This window comes from Prionailurus bengalensis, chromosome B3 (assembly GCF_016509475.1).
Source record: "Prionailurus bengalensis isolate Pbe53 chromosome B3, Fcat_Pben_1.1_paternal_pri, whole genome shotgun sequence".
NCBI classification, from domain to species: Eukaryota; Metazoa; Chordata; class Mammalia; order Carnivora; family Felidae; genus Prionailurus; species Prionailurus bengalensis.
In genome coordinates this window covers 86,920,746-86,935,433 of record NC_057355.1, presented here as the reverse complement: position 1 = coordinate 86,935,433, position 14,688 = coordinate 86,920,746, and the positions used below count along the sequence as shown (strand labels likewise).

Genomic DNA, 14,688 nt, shown 5'->3' with positions numbered 1-14,688 from the left:
TCGTTATGTATCAAACATATCACAGGAATTATTTGAAGATCAGAAAGTAACTATTAAAAAAATCACTTCCTTAGTGATCAGTAATACTAATATCAGTAATACTAATATGATTAGATAATCATACGAGTACAAATACTAAATCTAATTCATGATCATTGTATAAAACTTGAAAAGGCAGAAAACCATTAATTGAAACATTAATATATCCATTAATAATACAAATAAATTTGCCTCATTTCATATAATGTACGTGTACACATAGATTTAACAAAATTATATTATAAATGCAGTTTCCCCCCTACTTTTCACTTAACATTAAATCATGAAGATTTTCTCATATCACCAAATATTTAGCAACGGTTTTCAGTTATCATATAATGTCTCACAGCATACACATACCTTATTTAACCATTCTCTTATTGTCTGATTGATGTCTGGCTATTATAACTAACACTAGTATGGATATCCTTAATATAAATCTTTATGTCATGCACTATAAGGAAATGGCTATTTCCTTAGAGTACTTCATATTTTAACTAACATTTGAAAAATCTATAAACATATATTTTTATATCTTATTTGCAATTTTCAATGTTTACTTGAGATGTTTTTGCATGTATTTCTTTTAATGTGGAATATCTTGATTTTTTTAAACAATTATACTTTGCTTAAGTACACTATAATACATAAATGTGTCATAGTTATAATATACTTTACCAAATACACTTTTTATTTTGAATATAAAAATGAGCCATGACAGAAACAAACATCAATACTGGTGTGGACTTTTTCTGCTGTTGTTATGTGGGTTATCTGTCCTTTCACATGACACTAAAGAACACATTTATCACATGTAATCATATTCCTATAATGTTCCTCTTTATCTATTAAGGTACTGACACAGTTTTTGTTGTTGTGTTTTGCTTTCTGACTGCACCTGATACCAGTTGGGTAGCAAATAAGCTACTAAAGACCATACGTATGAGAAAATATGAAAAAAATAATAAGTCTATCAAGAGTTAATGAATTTCTTACAGTTTCAAGCCAATGGATTTCTTAAGCAATTCAGTGTTTTTTTTAAATTTTGACATATCACAATGATGACTCTCTCTAATGTCATAAGTAAAATATCTTTAATCTTTTTTAATAAGATAGAACTGAAGCATTAAAAAGATACACACTGAAAATTTATACTTTAAAAAAATTTCAGAGGATTTTCATTTTGTGTCATTTTTATAACTAAGTGGTTGGATGTATCTCTTCTAACTAGATTGCACTGCTATTCTCATCAATTTAGGAGGCTGTAAAAATACTAAACATCTCAAATATTTAACATTTACTAAAATAATATTGTATAATTAATGAGAAATATTTGATTAACAAGAATCATAAAGCAATCAAATTCTTTCCATTGTATGCATGCATGATTCGTACTGTTTAGTCAAAGGGAAGCCTTAAGTATATACAAATAAGTAAATATTTGAAGTATATGATTAGCTATATCATACAAAAGTTTTAAGAGTAGATAATATTGCTTAATGAGATTTCACCTCCAAGATATAAGTGATCAATGCAAACATATTAATTTATGCTTTTCAGTAAATCAAAATGCCCTAAATCTTATCAAATTACTCCTGAAAGACACATGCAAAGCTATACAACACCTTTAAACAAATGTACTTATAATATCTTCCTAGTAGTTAGCATATATATGATTATAAAAAGCCAACAAACTTCCAAATTGTTCTAAGTTTTTATTTGAATTATTCATTATTAACATATGGTTATTTTTTCCTTAAAATATATTAGTCCCACATTCTCTATTAAAAAAGAAAAAACATTCATGGTAGTTTAACAGTACAGAAAAACAACCATCTATTATTTTAGTTGGAGTATTTATTTATGGTAATTTTCGTTATATATTCATAGTGATGTTCAGTTCTATTTTGTATAATAACATTTTAAAGACAGGCTATACCTGTAAATGTCTCTGACCTAAAAAACCAGAATTCTCTCATATATGCAACCAGGTTAACATAGCCTCAAACTAATCACAAAATAATTTCTTAAAATCATTCTAATTGATATAAAAATGTTAAATAAGTAATCTCTAAAATGCCTCTGCAGGTTAATTTCTATTATACTATGAAATTTCTCTCCTTAACATAAAACAGTGTGAGCAAAAGAGTCACAAACTATTGAGAATCATCTGAACTTATCTGTAACATATCACAAATATATTTAAAAATTTTTTCCTTACAAAGACCTGTGAGTAAAGATAGACTCCAAAACATATTTAAGGCAGTCATTTATAATCTTAAACTCTGGCAACCTTTCATTTTAATCTTCTCAGTGAAAACATTATCTCCATCATCATCCACATGATCAGATGAAAATTTATTAATTGCACAAAACAGTTTTTTGAATCAAATGTAGGTTTCCATTGGCAATGAATATATGACTATCCTCACACAAAAGAGAAGTATTTCCTCTCAAGGAGCTAAAACAATAAGTGGTATTTGAACTGCTGGTTGAAAGGTAGAGGCACTGGTAATCATTATTTCCCCTTGTTTGTTCAGGCCCTTCCAACAAAACAAACAACCTTTTTGTGATTGGATTGACATGGTGTTAACAATGCATTTAATGCCCAAATCAGTATGAATACAGGTAAAGCTCTCACTAATACCAGTACCAGGATGTTAAAGCCACCTATTTTCTATGCAGCCAAAAAAAAAAAAAAAAAAAAAAAAAAAGAGCCTCCCCTCCTTTGGCAAATAAGCTAGTATGCTAGTATTCACTGAGCCACATCATATAATAACTCTCTTAATACTCGTCTACTATACCTGCTGTCTTCTCAGCAATATGAGCTTCTGTTGCTTTCTCCTGGAGTTCCAGCCTAAGCTTTAGTTTTCTATGTTCCTTATCTTCTTTAGTCAGTTTTTCTTGAAGCTAAAACACATTGAAAGAAACATAGTTTCTTATTCGACAAATTTCTTACAGAAATATAATTAATCCCAAAGTAAAAGCTATTTTTTCTAAACCCTTACTTATTACATTTAACTGCCTAAATACATAAGTCCAAGCGGGGTGGGGGGGGGGGGGGAAGAAATCCCATAATGTTTAACATTTTAAGCTATTTTTAAAGTAATAATTAATTACCTATAACGATAGAGAAATTATAGAAACATTTTGATATACACTTGTGTATTTATAGGCAAATGAAATTAAAGAGGGAATGACACAATTATTAAAAATACTGCAAAAAGCAATCTGATCTGTTCTTTTGTCTTAAAGCAAAAGACTTGGAAGGCACTACCCTAATAAAAAAACAACAGCTTTACAGCTTCTCTTAGTAATTCTAATACTTTGAAACAAAATTAATTAAGATAATAATCTTAATATGTGAAACAAATCTCCTTTGAGAATGCTATCCCATCATATCCCATTTAAATCGGCACTGGCACCTGATTTATAACTGGCATGTAATAAATAATTACTAAATGAAAATACTGAACATATCTCCTACTTTCATACAGAACCCCTCAATTGTTTGTCATTTGTGTTGTTTTCCATCAGATATGATCAACATTACTAACAGCATGCCTCAGTTTGATTAGGTCAAAAACTAGAGTATGAAAATCAGAAAAGTATGTAGAGGTATGCAGAGGTTAAAAAAACAGAAGGTATAGAAAACAAACATTATTTAATAACATTATTAAATGTGCAAAGAAATGTAACTACAAAGAGTCAGTAAGGATAAGACACATGACATGACAAACTGGACTGGACAAAATGTAGCAGTATATAACACAAGGAATGTGACGGTATTGCCAAAATTTAATCACATATGTTATTGAGGTGAAATACAGGGCACAGATGCTAAGACAAAAAAGTTAAGTAACATGAAATCATTCATTGTATTTCTCACTTTCTGTAATACTGAAGTAAGCTTTTACTACCGTTAAAACTTGAATGAATCTTTTTTTTTTTTAAGGTACCTACTCAGGGTACTACAGATTTATGAAAAAAGAAGTGATATCACAGGCCAGCAAGGCAGGAAAGTAAAGAAATTGCTTTTGATAGCCAATCTCTCAATACAATCATACTTTGATGGTATGGTATGGTATGGCAACAACATAAAGCTACCACAAAAGGCTAAAAGTACATGATGAAACTGAATTATGATGGGCAACAAAGCAAACTTATAAGGTCAACAGCTAAAAGCACACTGTACAATTATCAGACTTTCTATATTGTACCTTTTTATTGCTTGCTCTGAGAATGTCCAATTCTTTTAGAAGAAATGCTATTGTCTTCTCTTTATCTAAGTCTGAAGTAACTTGACAAGGGATCGTACACTCACAATGCAAATCATGATCTCTATGTTCCATAATGCTGTAAGAAAAAAAACTATTGAACTATATACATATATGATTTCTACCATGCGGAATCTATAATTTTACACTTCAAATGAGGGAGACCAATTTAATGTTAACAATAATATATAAAGTTACTTAGTTTTAAATTTCTCTTGTTATATACTGTTAAGAAAATACATGGATGGAAAAGAATGAATATATCAACGTCACAGAGCCGTTAATCTATCAACTGAGGGAACTAAATGTGTGGAAAGCATTTAGTCATTTCTATAGAAATTCATTGTTAAGTATACGTAAAGAATTCAGATTTTAGGGGATGTGAATAATTCAATTTATACTTTTGGTCAGGACTCTAGATACATATCTCACTTTTCTGAAAATGGAAAGAATCATACTTTTTGCAGTGTGGTTGACAGAATATCATATTTTTGTTATTAAACTCAAAACAAAACTGAAAAACCTATTCCTGTAACATTTAATGGTAAATAATTTTTTTGACATTTTGTATGCTCTTTGAGGACAGTATCGACTTGCCAGCAGGTAGTAAAAAGGAAGGGAAAGAGATGGACTATTTTTTGAAGGCATTATATTAAACTTGTAAGCATAGGTAAACTTCGAGTCTCTAAGAAGCAATTAAGCAGGGAGGTCTGGGACAGTCAGTGCAGTTCTACCTACCATGTATACCTTCTGTTGCAATTATATTAAGATATTTCATACTCTGGCTTTAGACCAGTCTCTACTATTTATTTTTCCCACATGGTTATAAAATGTTTACCACCTCTTCATTCATCCCTAACCCTATGCCCCTATGCAGTAATTCTGCAGTATTTTCAAAATATATGACTAATTATGGAAGTACTTTAATCCCATAGAGGTAAAAGTCACAGGGGTCACAAATTCAAATCCTGTCATGGGATAAGTAGGTGAGGTGAATGGTAAAAGCTGTAGAATGGAAAATAATAAGGAAGGCAAATGAGAAAGTACAAGGCCCTTCTAAAAGTAATCAAACTCCTTTAAACAAAAAATCACGCTAATCAAAGCCAAAACACATCTTTGGGCTTATTTTGTCCTACAGTTGCCATTTTTTGACTCTGATGAATAATTTCCCATTTATGTCAACTTAACAGTTATTTCCAGATCCAAAATGAAAGGTCACAGAAAATAATATTCAACAAGAAGGAATAAAATCTCATGGCCTTCATTTAAACTCACCTTATGCTTTTTCACTTAACAATCTACATCCATTCTATCAACATAATGAAAACAGTAGAAAACTCTGGTAGACAGCCCAAATTCTAATAAGTTAATGATATGTCCAATGTAGCTGAAGCCAAAAAGAAAAAAGGGAGAGACGAATGGGGCAGGGAGGGAGGGAGGAAGAAAGAGTTCTCTCAGTCTTACTTTCTAAATCTAAGGCTGCCAGCACTCACTTGGATTTTTCAGTAGTGCAGTCAGCTGTCTCATCACCTGGATAAGGAAAATTCCTTGATCTCTGCCCTGGCAGTTCTGTGTCCTCATAGGTGGCTTCATTAACCAATTCACTGGATTTCTGATGCATGCTTTCCTTAGAATTCACAGTTGGTTGCTCATCTGGCTCTGTACTTTTATTTCTCCCTGTAGTCTCTTGTTCAAGGTAACTATGGGCTATCTCTGTATTTAAAACAAAACAAAAACAAATGATACGTGAAATACCATAGCTACATATTAAATCATTGAAATGAATATTTTTGTAGAAATAGGTGCTCTCATAGCTTTAAACATGTACTTACTAGTCTTACTCCTATTGTAATCAGGAACGTACAGTGGTTTTTCCACATCTGGTGGGGGCATTTAGGGCAGTGGTTTACAACCTTCACTTCAGGTTGAAATAACCTGAGGAGTTTCTAGAAATCCTTAGCCCAGACCACATCTTGTATTAATTAAATCAAAATGTGTCAGAGTGTCCAAATGACTTCAGCATCCAACCAAAACTGAGAAACACAGATTTAGGGGCACTGTTTTCTAGATTTCTTTTCTAGATTTCAAAAAATAGGATGCGATACACAAATGACTATAGAGAAGTGATACTGTGCATGCAACTCTGGTATCCAACTGCCTGGGCTAGAATTCCAGCTTTGCCTAGTGCATAACTTTCGTCAGGTTACATAACCCATCAAAGCCTAAGTTTCTTGTTTGTAAGATGAGAACATAAGAGCACTTTTACTTGAGTTACTTTAAGGGCTGACTGATGCAAAGTACTTGGCCTAGTGTTAGGCACATTGGTAAATGTTAGCTATTATTTTTGTAATCATTATCATAATATTAAAATTAATACAATATAAGAAAAATTATTTTTAACTTCCATCTTATCAGATATATATTATACATTAGAAAATCTGGAGCCCTGGGTGGCTCGGTCGGTTAAGCATCCGACTTCGGCTGAGGTCATGATCTCACGGCCCGTGAGTTCAAGCCCCGCGTCGGGATCTGTGCTGACTGCTCAGAGCCTGGAGCCTGTTTCAGATTCTGTGTCTCCCTCTCTCTCTGCCCCTCCCCTGTTCATGCTCTGTCTCTCTCTGTCTCAAAAATAAATAAACGTTAAAATTAAAAAAAAAAAAAAGAAAATCTGTTTTGTAATGCCTGGCTATCCCATAAAAATTATCTTAAGCTGTAACTAGTATATAACAGCTATTTCAAAGGAATAGTATATCTGATACTATGGTGAAATTTTTGGAAGAAAATGACACACATGCAACTACATAAAACAAACTCTTTTACTGGTAAATCAGACCAACAGGCACAAATACTGATTGTAACAAATACTTTATTATTTCCAGTATCAATAACTCTTGAACTTTAAAAAGCAAGTGAATCTCACCTGCTTGTTGATGATGCCTTTTCCAACCTGCCAAACTTAAAATCCTTTTAAGCAGAGAAGCAGAGGAGAGTAGTTTTAGAATAAATAACAAAATAGGGGTACTTATAAATAAGCTACTTCTCACAAAGTATCCATTTCTTAAGGAGAAATTCTTTGCTTGTGGATATGCTGAAACTAGGTTTAGCTAGTCATAAACCCTAAGTCCTGGGCATTATCTTGTTGGTAGCTGAAGCTAAATCAGAAATCACTTGTTTTTAGTAAGTTACTCTCAATTTCACTTTGACGAAACAAATAGGGAGACTATGTCATCATAATTATATGCTGTAAGATATCTATGAAACATTAAACAGTAAAACATTATACTGTTTTTATTTAAACTTTAACAATTCTAGGTATCTGAAAATTATCCTGTTGGTTTTTGACATTTCAAAACACTTACATGGTTTGCTTCAGATGTTTATCAGGCTACTTTTCTAGGAGAAGCTGGTGTTAGTAGAATGGAACCCTCAAAATCTGAATTAAGGAATTTTATAAATGGACATAAAAAAATACACCTGTATCTATAAACCATGCTTTCTAACACTAACATGTAATTTTAAAAGTACAGCTGACACTTGAACACATGGGTTTGAACTGTGCAGGTCCACTTATCTGTGAATTTTTTTCTTTTATAACTACAATAGAGTAATGTAAATGTATTTTCTCTTACGATTTGCTTAATAACATTTTCTTTTCTCTAGCTTATTTTATGGTTAAGAATACAGTATTAATACATACAACATACAATACACGTGTTAATTGACTATAGTACTGGTAAAGCTTCTGGTCAACAGTAGGCTATTAAGTAGTTACGTTTTGGGGGAGTCAAAGTTATACAGGAATTTGAGTGCAGGGGGTTGGATCTCCTAACACCCAGATTGTTCAAGGATCAACTTTTACTAAAATGAAAGAGAATTACGGTTTTCCATCATCTACATTACCATTACCTTACCACTATGTACAACTCGTCCCATATTTTTACTTCTGTATTTCTGGGTTTAGTTTAGCATCTTTCTTCTCCCAGTTTCTAATTTCTAACCTCCTAGTGTTTACTTTACCTCATCCTTGGTATGTATACTTTCTATCTGCTTACTATATTTATAGCTCTTTTTCTTACTTCAGGTTAATGTCAAGTTTTGTGTTCTGCTGAATTCTTGGCAAATCAGCACCTTTTCACCAGGGAATGTACTATCTTCTCCAAACTCAGAGCTTCCCAATAAAAGGACTCTATGCAGATCCCTCCTGGATTATAGTAATTATAATCTCTTATAGTGTAATTAAAATAAACTCAGCAAGTTCTAATGTACTTCTGGAATTTAATTCTAAATGTTTAATATTTTTGAAGAACCCTGTACTGTGTGATTTGGCTCTGATTAATTAAAGATGTTTCTAATCTTGCTCAGTACTAGAAGCTTTTAAACTTCTAACTGTAACTGTTTACCAGGCATTTGGAGCCTGCTCTGTAAATCAAACTATCCATACATACTCTGCCAGTGAAAATTTAATTTTACTTTGGAGTAAAAAGGCTGATTTATAAAATTTTCCTTTTGTCTGCCTATTTTTTTTCCATTATAGCAAATGTTGTTTAAGTCTTCTCTCAATGCTTTTCTACTCTGCCATATTACATTATCCTAAATCAGAATTCAACTTCTGTATAGGAAGTTTGACCCTTCTAATTAATCTATTTATTAACTAATTAATGGAAATCTCCAATATGATATGTTAAATGAAAGTACTAGGAAAACAAAGGAGTGGGAAACAGACTCTCCCCTGAAGGACTCTAGTATAGTGAGGAGGCAAACCGATCTGACGATTTGAATACAACGTAGAAATGGCTATACTCGGGTCATAGAGACCAAACATAAAACATACTAGACATACTGATGCTCAACTAGAAGATTCTGGGAAGATTTCACAAAGGCATCTGTTCCAACAAAAGACAAGTAGGAATGTGCAAAGCAATCAACTACCAAACGGTTTGAGTTAGATGATGTAATGAAAAAGTTGACAGACTCTAAGAATAAAGTAACAGGAAGAACAAGCATGGGTACAGAGGAGAAGGAATGGCTTTAGGAAAAACACAGACATTTCTTGTATATCTTTCTTGAAATGACAAGATGTTATAGTCAGGGAGTAAAAATTTCTAAAATGAGTGATATGTAAGACAAAGTCCAAGATGTGGTTCATCTGGGAATGGGTAAATGAAATAGACTGAAGGTACATGTAGAGGAAGAAATCAAGGAATCAAGGTACTGAAAGTGTTATCTATTAAAACACTGAAATCATTCAGAAAAATAGCAAGCAATGGAAAGGAGAAATGAGAGCCAAGACTTCACTGACCGCATCAACATGCTGAAGAAAACAGAGACAAATGAGAGAGCTGAGAGGAATTGATTGTAGAGAAGTCATTTTTTTATCTTTTTACTTTGAAATAATTTCAATCTAATAAAAAAGCTACAAAAATAGTACAGAGTTCCTATGTACTGAGTCAAGGCACCCAGATTCTCCAAATGTTAACATTTTACCACACTTGCTTTATTGTTCTCTTCATTCTCTCTGTATCTACCTACCTATGTAATTTTTTCCATAACATTTGAGAGTAAGTTGCAGGCGTTATGTACTTTGACTTTTCAAGTCAAATTTAAGATACTGCCCTATCACACTGCATTTTGTCAAGTTTGATTTACCTTTTTCAAGGCCCAACTTAAGTTCAATTTCTGAGTTAGTACCATCTCCAACCAAGAGAAGATGATAGCACTTAGTGACTCTAACTCAGTCTTCAATTATTCTCCCTACACTCTCAAGCCCAAAAGAAAGACCATTACTTTTTAAAAATATTTTTATTTATTTATTTTTTTGAAAGAGCACAAGTGGGGGAAGGGCAGAGAGAGAGGGAGAGAGTAGATCTGAAGCAGACTCTGCAATGACAACAGACAGCCTGATGTGGGGCTCAAACTCACAAACCATGAGATCATGACCTGAGCTAACGTCTGATGCTTAACCAACTGAGCCACCGAGCTACCCCAAGAAAGACCATTATGAAGTGATAATGGGGTGAAGCCACTAAAAGCTTCAGCTAAGCTGTCTGGATTGCCCCATCACTTGAAAAAGCATTGCATACAGAAGTATAAATATATGTCAATACAATGCAACAAAAAGGCAAGTTACAGGTCTGCTTTGCACACCAGGCAATTGGAAAGATAAGATATATATTTAAAAGAAAAAAACCCTATTCACTTCTAAATATCTCTAGACAGATGAAAGTTTAAAACTAAAACTATTCTATTAATTCCTCTCTCATATGGTTTAAAATGGAAACTCTATAACCTTTTTTAGTAATCTGCTTCAGTGTTTAATCAATGTCATTATTAACTATTCCATCATTATGACTAACAAAATTATTACTATTTAAATATATTTCTCCATATGGACTTAGACAATAAATTATCAATGTCTTCTTCATATTTCATAAGACTCTGAAGTCTAACTTTCTTTCTTTTTTTTTATTTTTTTTTTATTTTTTTTTTAAATTTTTTTTTAACATTTATTTATTTTTGAGACAGAGAGAGACAGAGCATGAACGGGGGAGGGTCAGAGAGAGGGAGACACAGAATCTGAAACAGGCTCCAGGCTCTGAGCTGTCAGCCCAGAGCCCGACGCGGGGCTCGAACTCACGGACCGTGAGATCATGACCTGAGCCGAAGTCGGCCGCTCAAATGACTGAGCCACCCAGGCGCCCCTCTTTTTTTTTTTTAAACATTTATTTATTTTTGAGACAGACAGAGACACAGCATGAACGGGGGAGGGGCAGAGAGAGAGGGAGACACAGAATCGGAAGCAGGCTCCAGGCTCTGAGCCATCAGCCCAAAGCCCGACGCGGGGCTCGAACTCGCGGAGCGCAAGATCGTGACCTGAGCTGAAGTCGGACGCTCAACCGACTGAGCCACCCAGGCGCCCCTAACTTTCTTTCCTAAGAGTTAAACAACAGGGAATTTTTATAACTACTATCAATTCCTTTAGTTATTTATTTGCTCTTCTGTGAGGACTGTATTACTGGACATAAGAATTTGACCACTTCAAACCAAATATATTTCCCAGTTTTTGGTATTACTATCTTATGCTATCACTACCATATTAGCTTATCCTGTGACCATTTCAAAGTAATTTTACAGAGGAAAACTACTAGTTATTTCTCAAATTGCTATTGCTAGAGACAGTTTACTCATCTGGGCAAAATGGGTGGATTTTGAAAAGATTTTGGGGGGGATTTTAATACTTAATACATGTACCTAGGCTACCTGCAATATATGCTTTGAAGACCCTCTGTCTGTCTAGTAACTTTCATGCTGCTTCCAATGGATCATTTTCATGATCTAACAAAGTCTCTATTTCTGGAAGTACCAGTATGGTCAACTATCTTAATGCTAGCATTGCTATTAAATTCTCAATTCCTTAGTCTAGAAAATTTATTGTATTATACCATTTCCTACCCTAGGAAAGAAAGCCTTAGGATCCCCTTAGGGTTCAATTGTCCAGACAATTACACATTAGTTAATGTAGAATACACTCAGTTAAATTGATGCTACCCAAGAAATCATGACTCATGGCCAAAAATAACTGTTATTTCACAACTACTACACAGAAGTGAGGAGGTGGCTAGAATCAAATAGGGATTCTTAAAGGCTGGGAAATTCTGTTCTGTCTGGCTTTGTAAATAGTTTGTGACAACTGGTATCTGTGTAAACGGATTTGATGGTCCCCTGGGGGGTCAATACTGTTTACAGAGCTGTTTCTTCGGAGTGGCTGAGCTAGAATTGTCTCTAGGGATCCTACTGGGGTTACTCAGAATAGCAACATCACAGCTACCTGAGAGCTCAGGGGCAGAAAAGAGAAAGGGCAATAGAAATACCATAGGCAAGTACATTCAAATAAATGGATCCTCTGCACCTTCAGATGCAGGTGATACTTACGGGCATTTGTATCTAAAATGAACCATAAAGGAGGCAATTTATTAATGTTCTTTCTGATGCTTGCTAACACAATGGTCATCACTTCTTTAAACTTTTTTTTTTTTTTGGAAGAGAAAGGTTATTATTTATGCTATAGCATCTAATTTTATAAATATAAAAAAAAAACAAAAACTTCATGTTTATAGCTTCTTTCTTTTTTATATTATCTATTACCACACTATGTAAGAACATCAAAATGATAGGACACTTTTTTGCTACTAAATAAGACTGCAAATTTGATGTAATTACAATAGTAGTCCCATATTTTAAACCAAAGATGTCTTTTTTCAATGGTAAGGATTTTTCTAAGTGAATATTAGTTTCAACATAATCAGAGCAACAGTAGCAGTTAGTGGCTCCAAATAACTTCTACCAATTTCTTAAGTAAGTTAAAATGTAGGTTATCTACGTGTGTGTACAAATACTATTTATCTCCTTTACTAAATAATCGTTTTTTATGCGGGGGAGGGTTAATTTTCCACAGATGCATACATTGGCCTACCCCCACAACCCCTGCCAAATATAAAAGAAAAAGACATCAGAAACTTACGCCATTTCATAGTGGTCTCACCCACTATAAGTGTATACGAGATAAAAGTTTAGAACTTCCAAGCAGAACACTGGTGAATTTAGATTTCCTAGCAAAACCACAGTGTATTGGCCAAACTGCAGGGTTTGAATTCTGGCTCCACCACATGGCTGTATGACCTTTAGCAAATTACTTAACCTCTCTCATCAATTTCCCTATCAATAAAAGTACATAATAACAGTACCTATCTCAAAAGGTTGTTACGAGGATTAAATTATTTAAGTTATATAACCTGTTGGAAAAGTGTCAGCACAGAATACTCACTAAATGTTAGCTATTATTATCTGCAAAGCGCTGCTAAAAACAAAAGATTTTTTTAAAGCAAAAATATTTTTAAATTAAAATATAAAAAGAATAAATCAAATATAGTAAAAATTTATTACAATATACAAAGACATGGACATAAAAACAAATACAATGCCTCATTCAATGAGAAACATACAATAAAAAGAAAATACTTAATGAGGTTAAAACTTACAGTTAACACATAATGGTTTAATGAAGCATGTAGAGGATTATAAAATGAACAAGTTACACAAGTAATATGACTTCAAAATTTAGAAATCCTGACACTAGCGAAAGATCCCACAGAAAGAAAATTTAATAGTACATTTCTTTAAATTCAGTCTCATAGTAAGAAAATTGCCTGTTTCTGCAACACAATTTGAGCACTCACTATATTGGCACAATATTAAATATAATCAAGACCACAGCTAGCAGATCACAGGCACTTATCCTTCAGATATTCTAATTTAGCAGTCACAAGAAATTAAGTAACTTTTGGATCTCTAGCTAAAAAAATACAAACTTTTCACTTGGATACTGGATACTCTCTCAGGGAGGTTTCAATATATTTTGGCTTTAACAGCAGTAAGAAGAAAAAAGAAAGAACTATAACTTTCATTTTCATTGCCATGCATACACACTGCCCACATTTCAAGTGCTCAAAGCCACACACAGCCAGTGGCTACCATGTTGGAAAGCACAGACATAAAGCCTTATGCAGTTCTAATAAGGTGTTTTATATATAATGAGAAGTCAAAAACATTGAGGGCAGAGTCAGAATGTAGCTGTAAGATATTGAAATAAGATTTTACAAAGGTTTATAAAGTTGGAAAATCATGAAACCTGTCAATATCACATAATTTATTCATTTGCACGTGAAGGTTCAACATTCAAATGAAACTACATCTTTTACATTCCTATACATGGCTGTGTATCTAGAGAAACATACCAAAAAGAAGTGGTGAGGCTATTTCATCTTTGATTAAGACAATCTAATGACTTAGTGTACCATATTTCAAATTACCCAGTGGCTAGCCATGAAAATTATTTTACTGGAATTTTGTTATTTATTTTATTACGAAAAAGGTATTTAAAGTGGTGGTACTACACCAAATTTTTAAAAGTGTTTGTTTCATCAAGTCTGCATAGTCATGAGCACATCAATATTCATTCTCCTGGGGAAGAGATGAGATTTCTGTGTAAGAACTAACTTCTATCATAATGTTTCAGATTCTAAATTCTAACATCCTTCACTGTATGAAGACCATGAACACAGTACAATAGTGTAATCTCCTAAAGCTTAGGCTACCTAATTAACTTATGAACATATCACATAAATTAAAGCTCTGTAAAACTTGTATCATCCTATTTAAACCATTACAAATATTATCTAGGTTGAAATAATTGTGAAAAGTATCCTAAAATTTTATTAACATATGAGCGATCTTTATTCCTTTTTTCCTTCAGTGATATGAATTATTTTGGCTACCTACTATGCAATTCTAACCTCTTCAGCCTTTCTCAACTTGT

The 14,688-nt window shown here is 33.1% G+C and overlaps 1 protein-coding gene across 2 annotated transcripts in view; it reads right to left on the bottom strand.

The window, feature by feature from the left end:
* MIPOL1 (mirror-image polydactyly 1) overlaps window positions 1-14,688 on the bottom strand; it is a 317,520-nt gene that overhangs the window by 242,026 nt on the left and 60,806 nt on the right. For both annotated transcript variants that reach the window (XM_043556024.1, XM_043556023.1), the window contains exons 4-6: window positions 5,810-6,029; window positions 4,260-4,395; window positions 2,844-2,949 (exon numbers count right to left, since the gene is read on the bottom strand). In XM_043556024.1, the coding sequence (XP_043411959.1) occupies window positions 2,844-2,949; window positions 4,260-4,395; window positions 5,810-6,029 (462 nt within the window). The remainder of the gene's footprint in view (window positions 1-2,843; window positions 2,950-4,259; window positions 4,396-5,809; window positions 6,030-14,688) is intronic.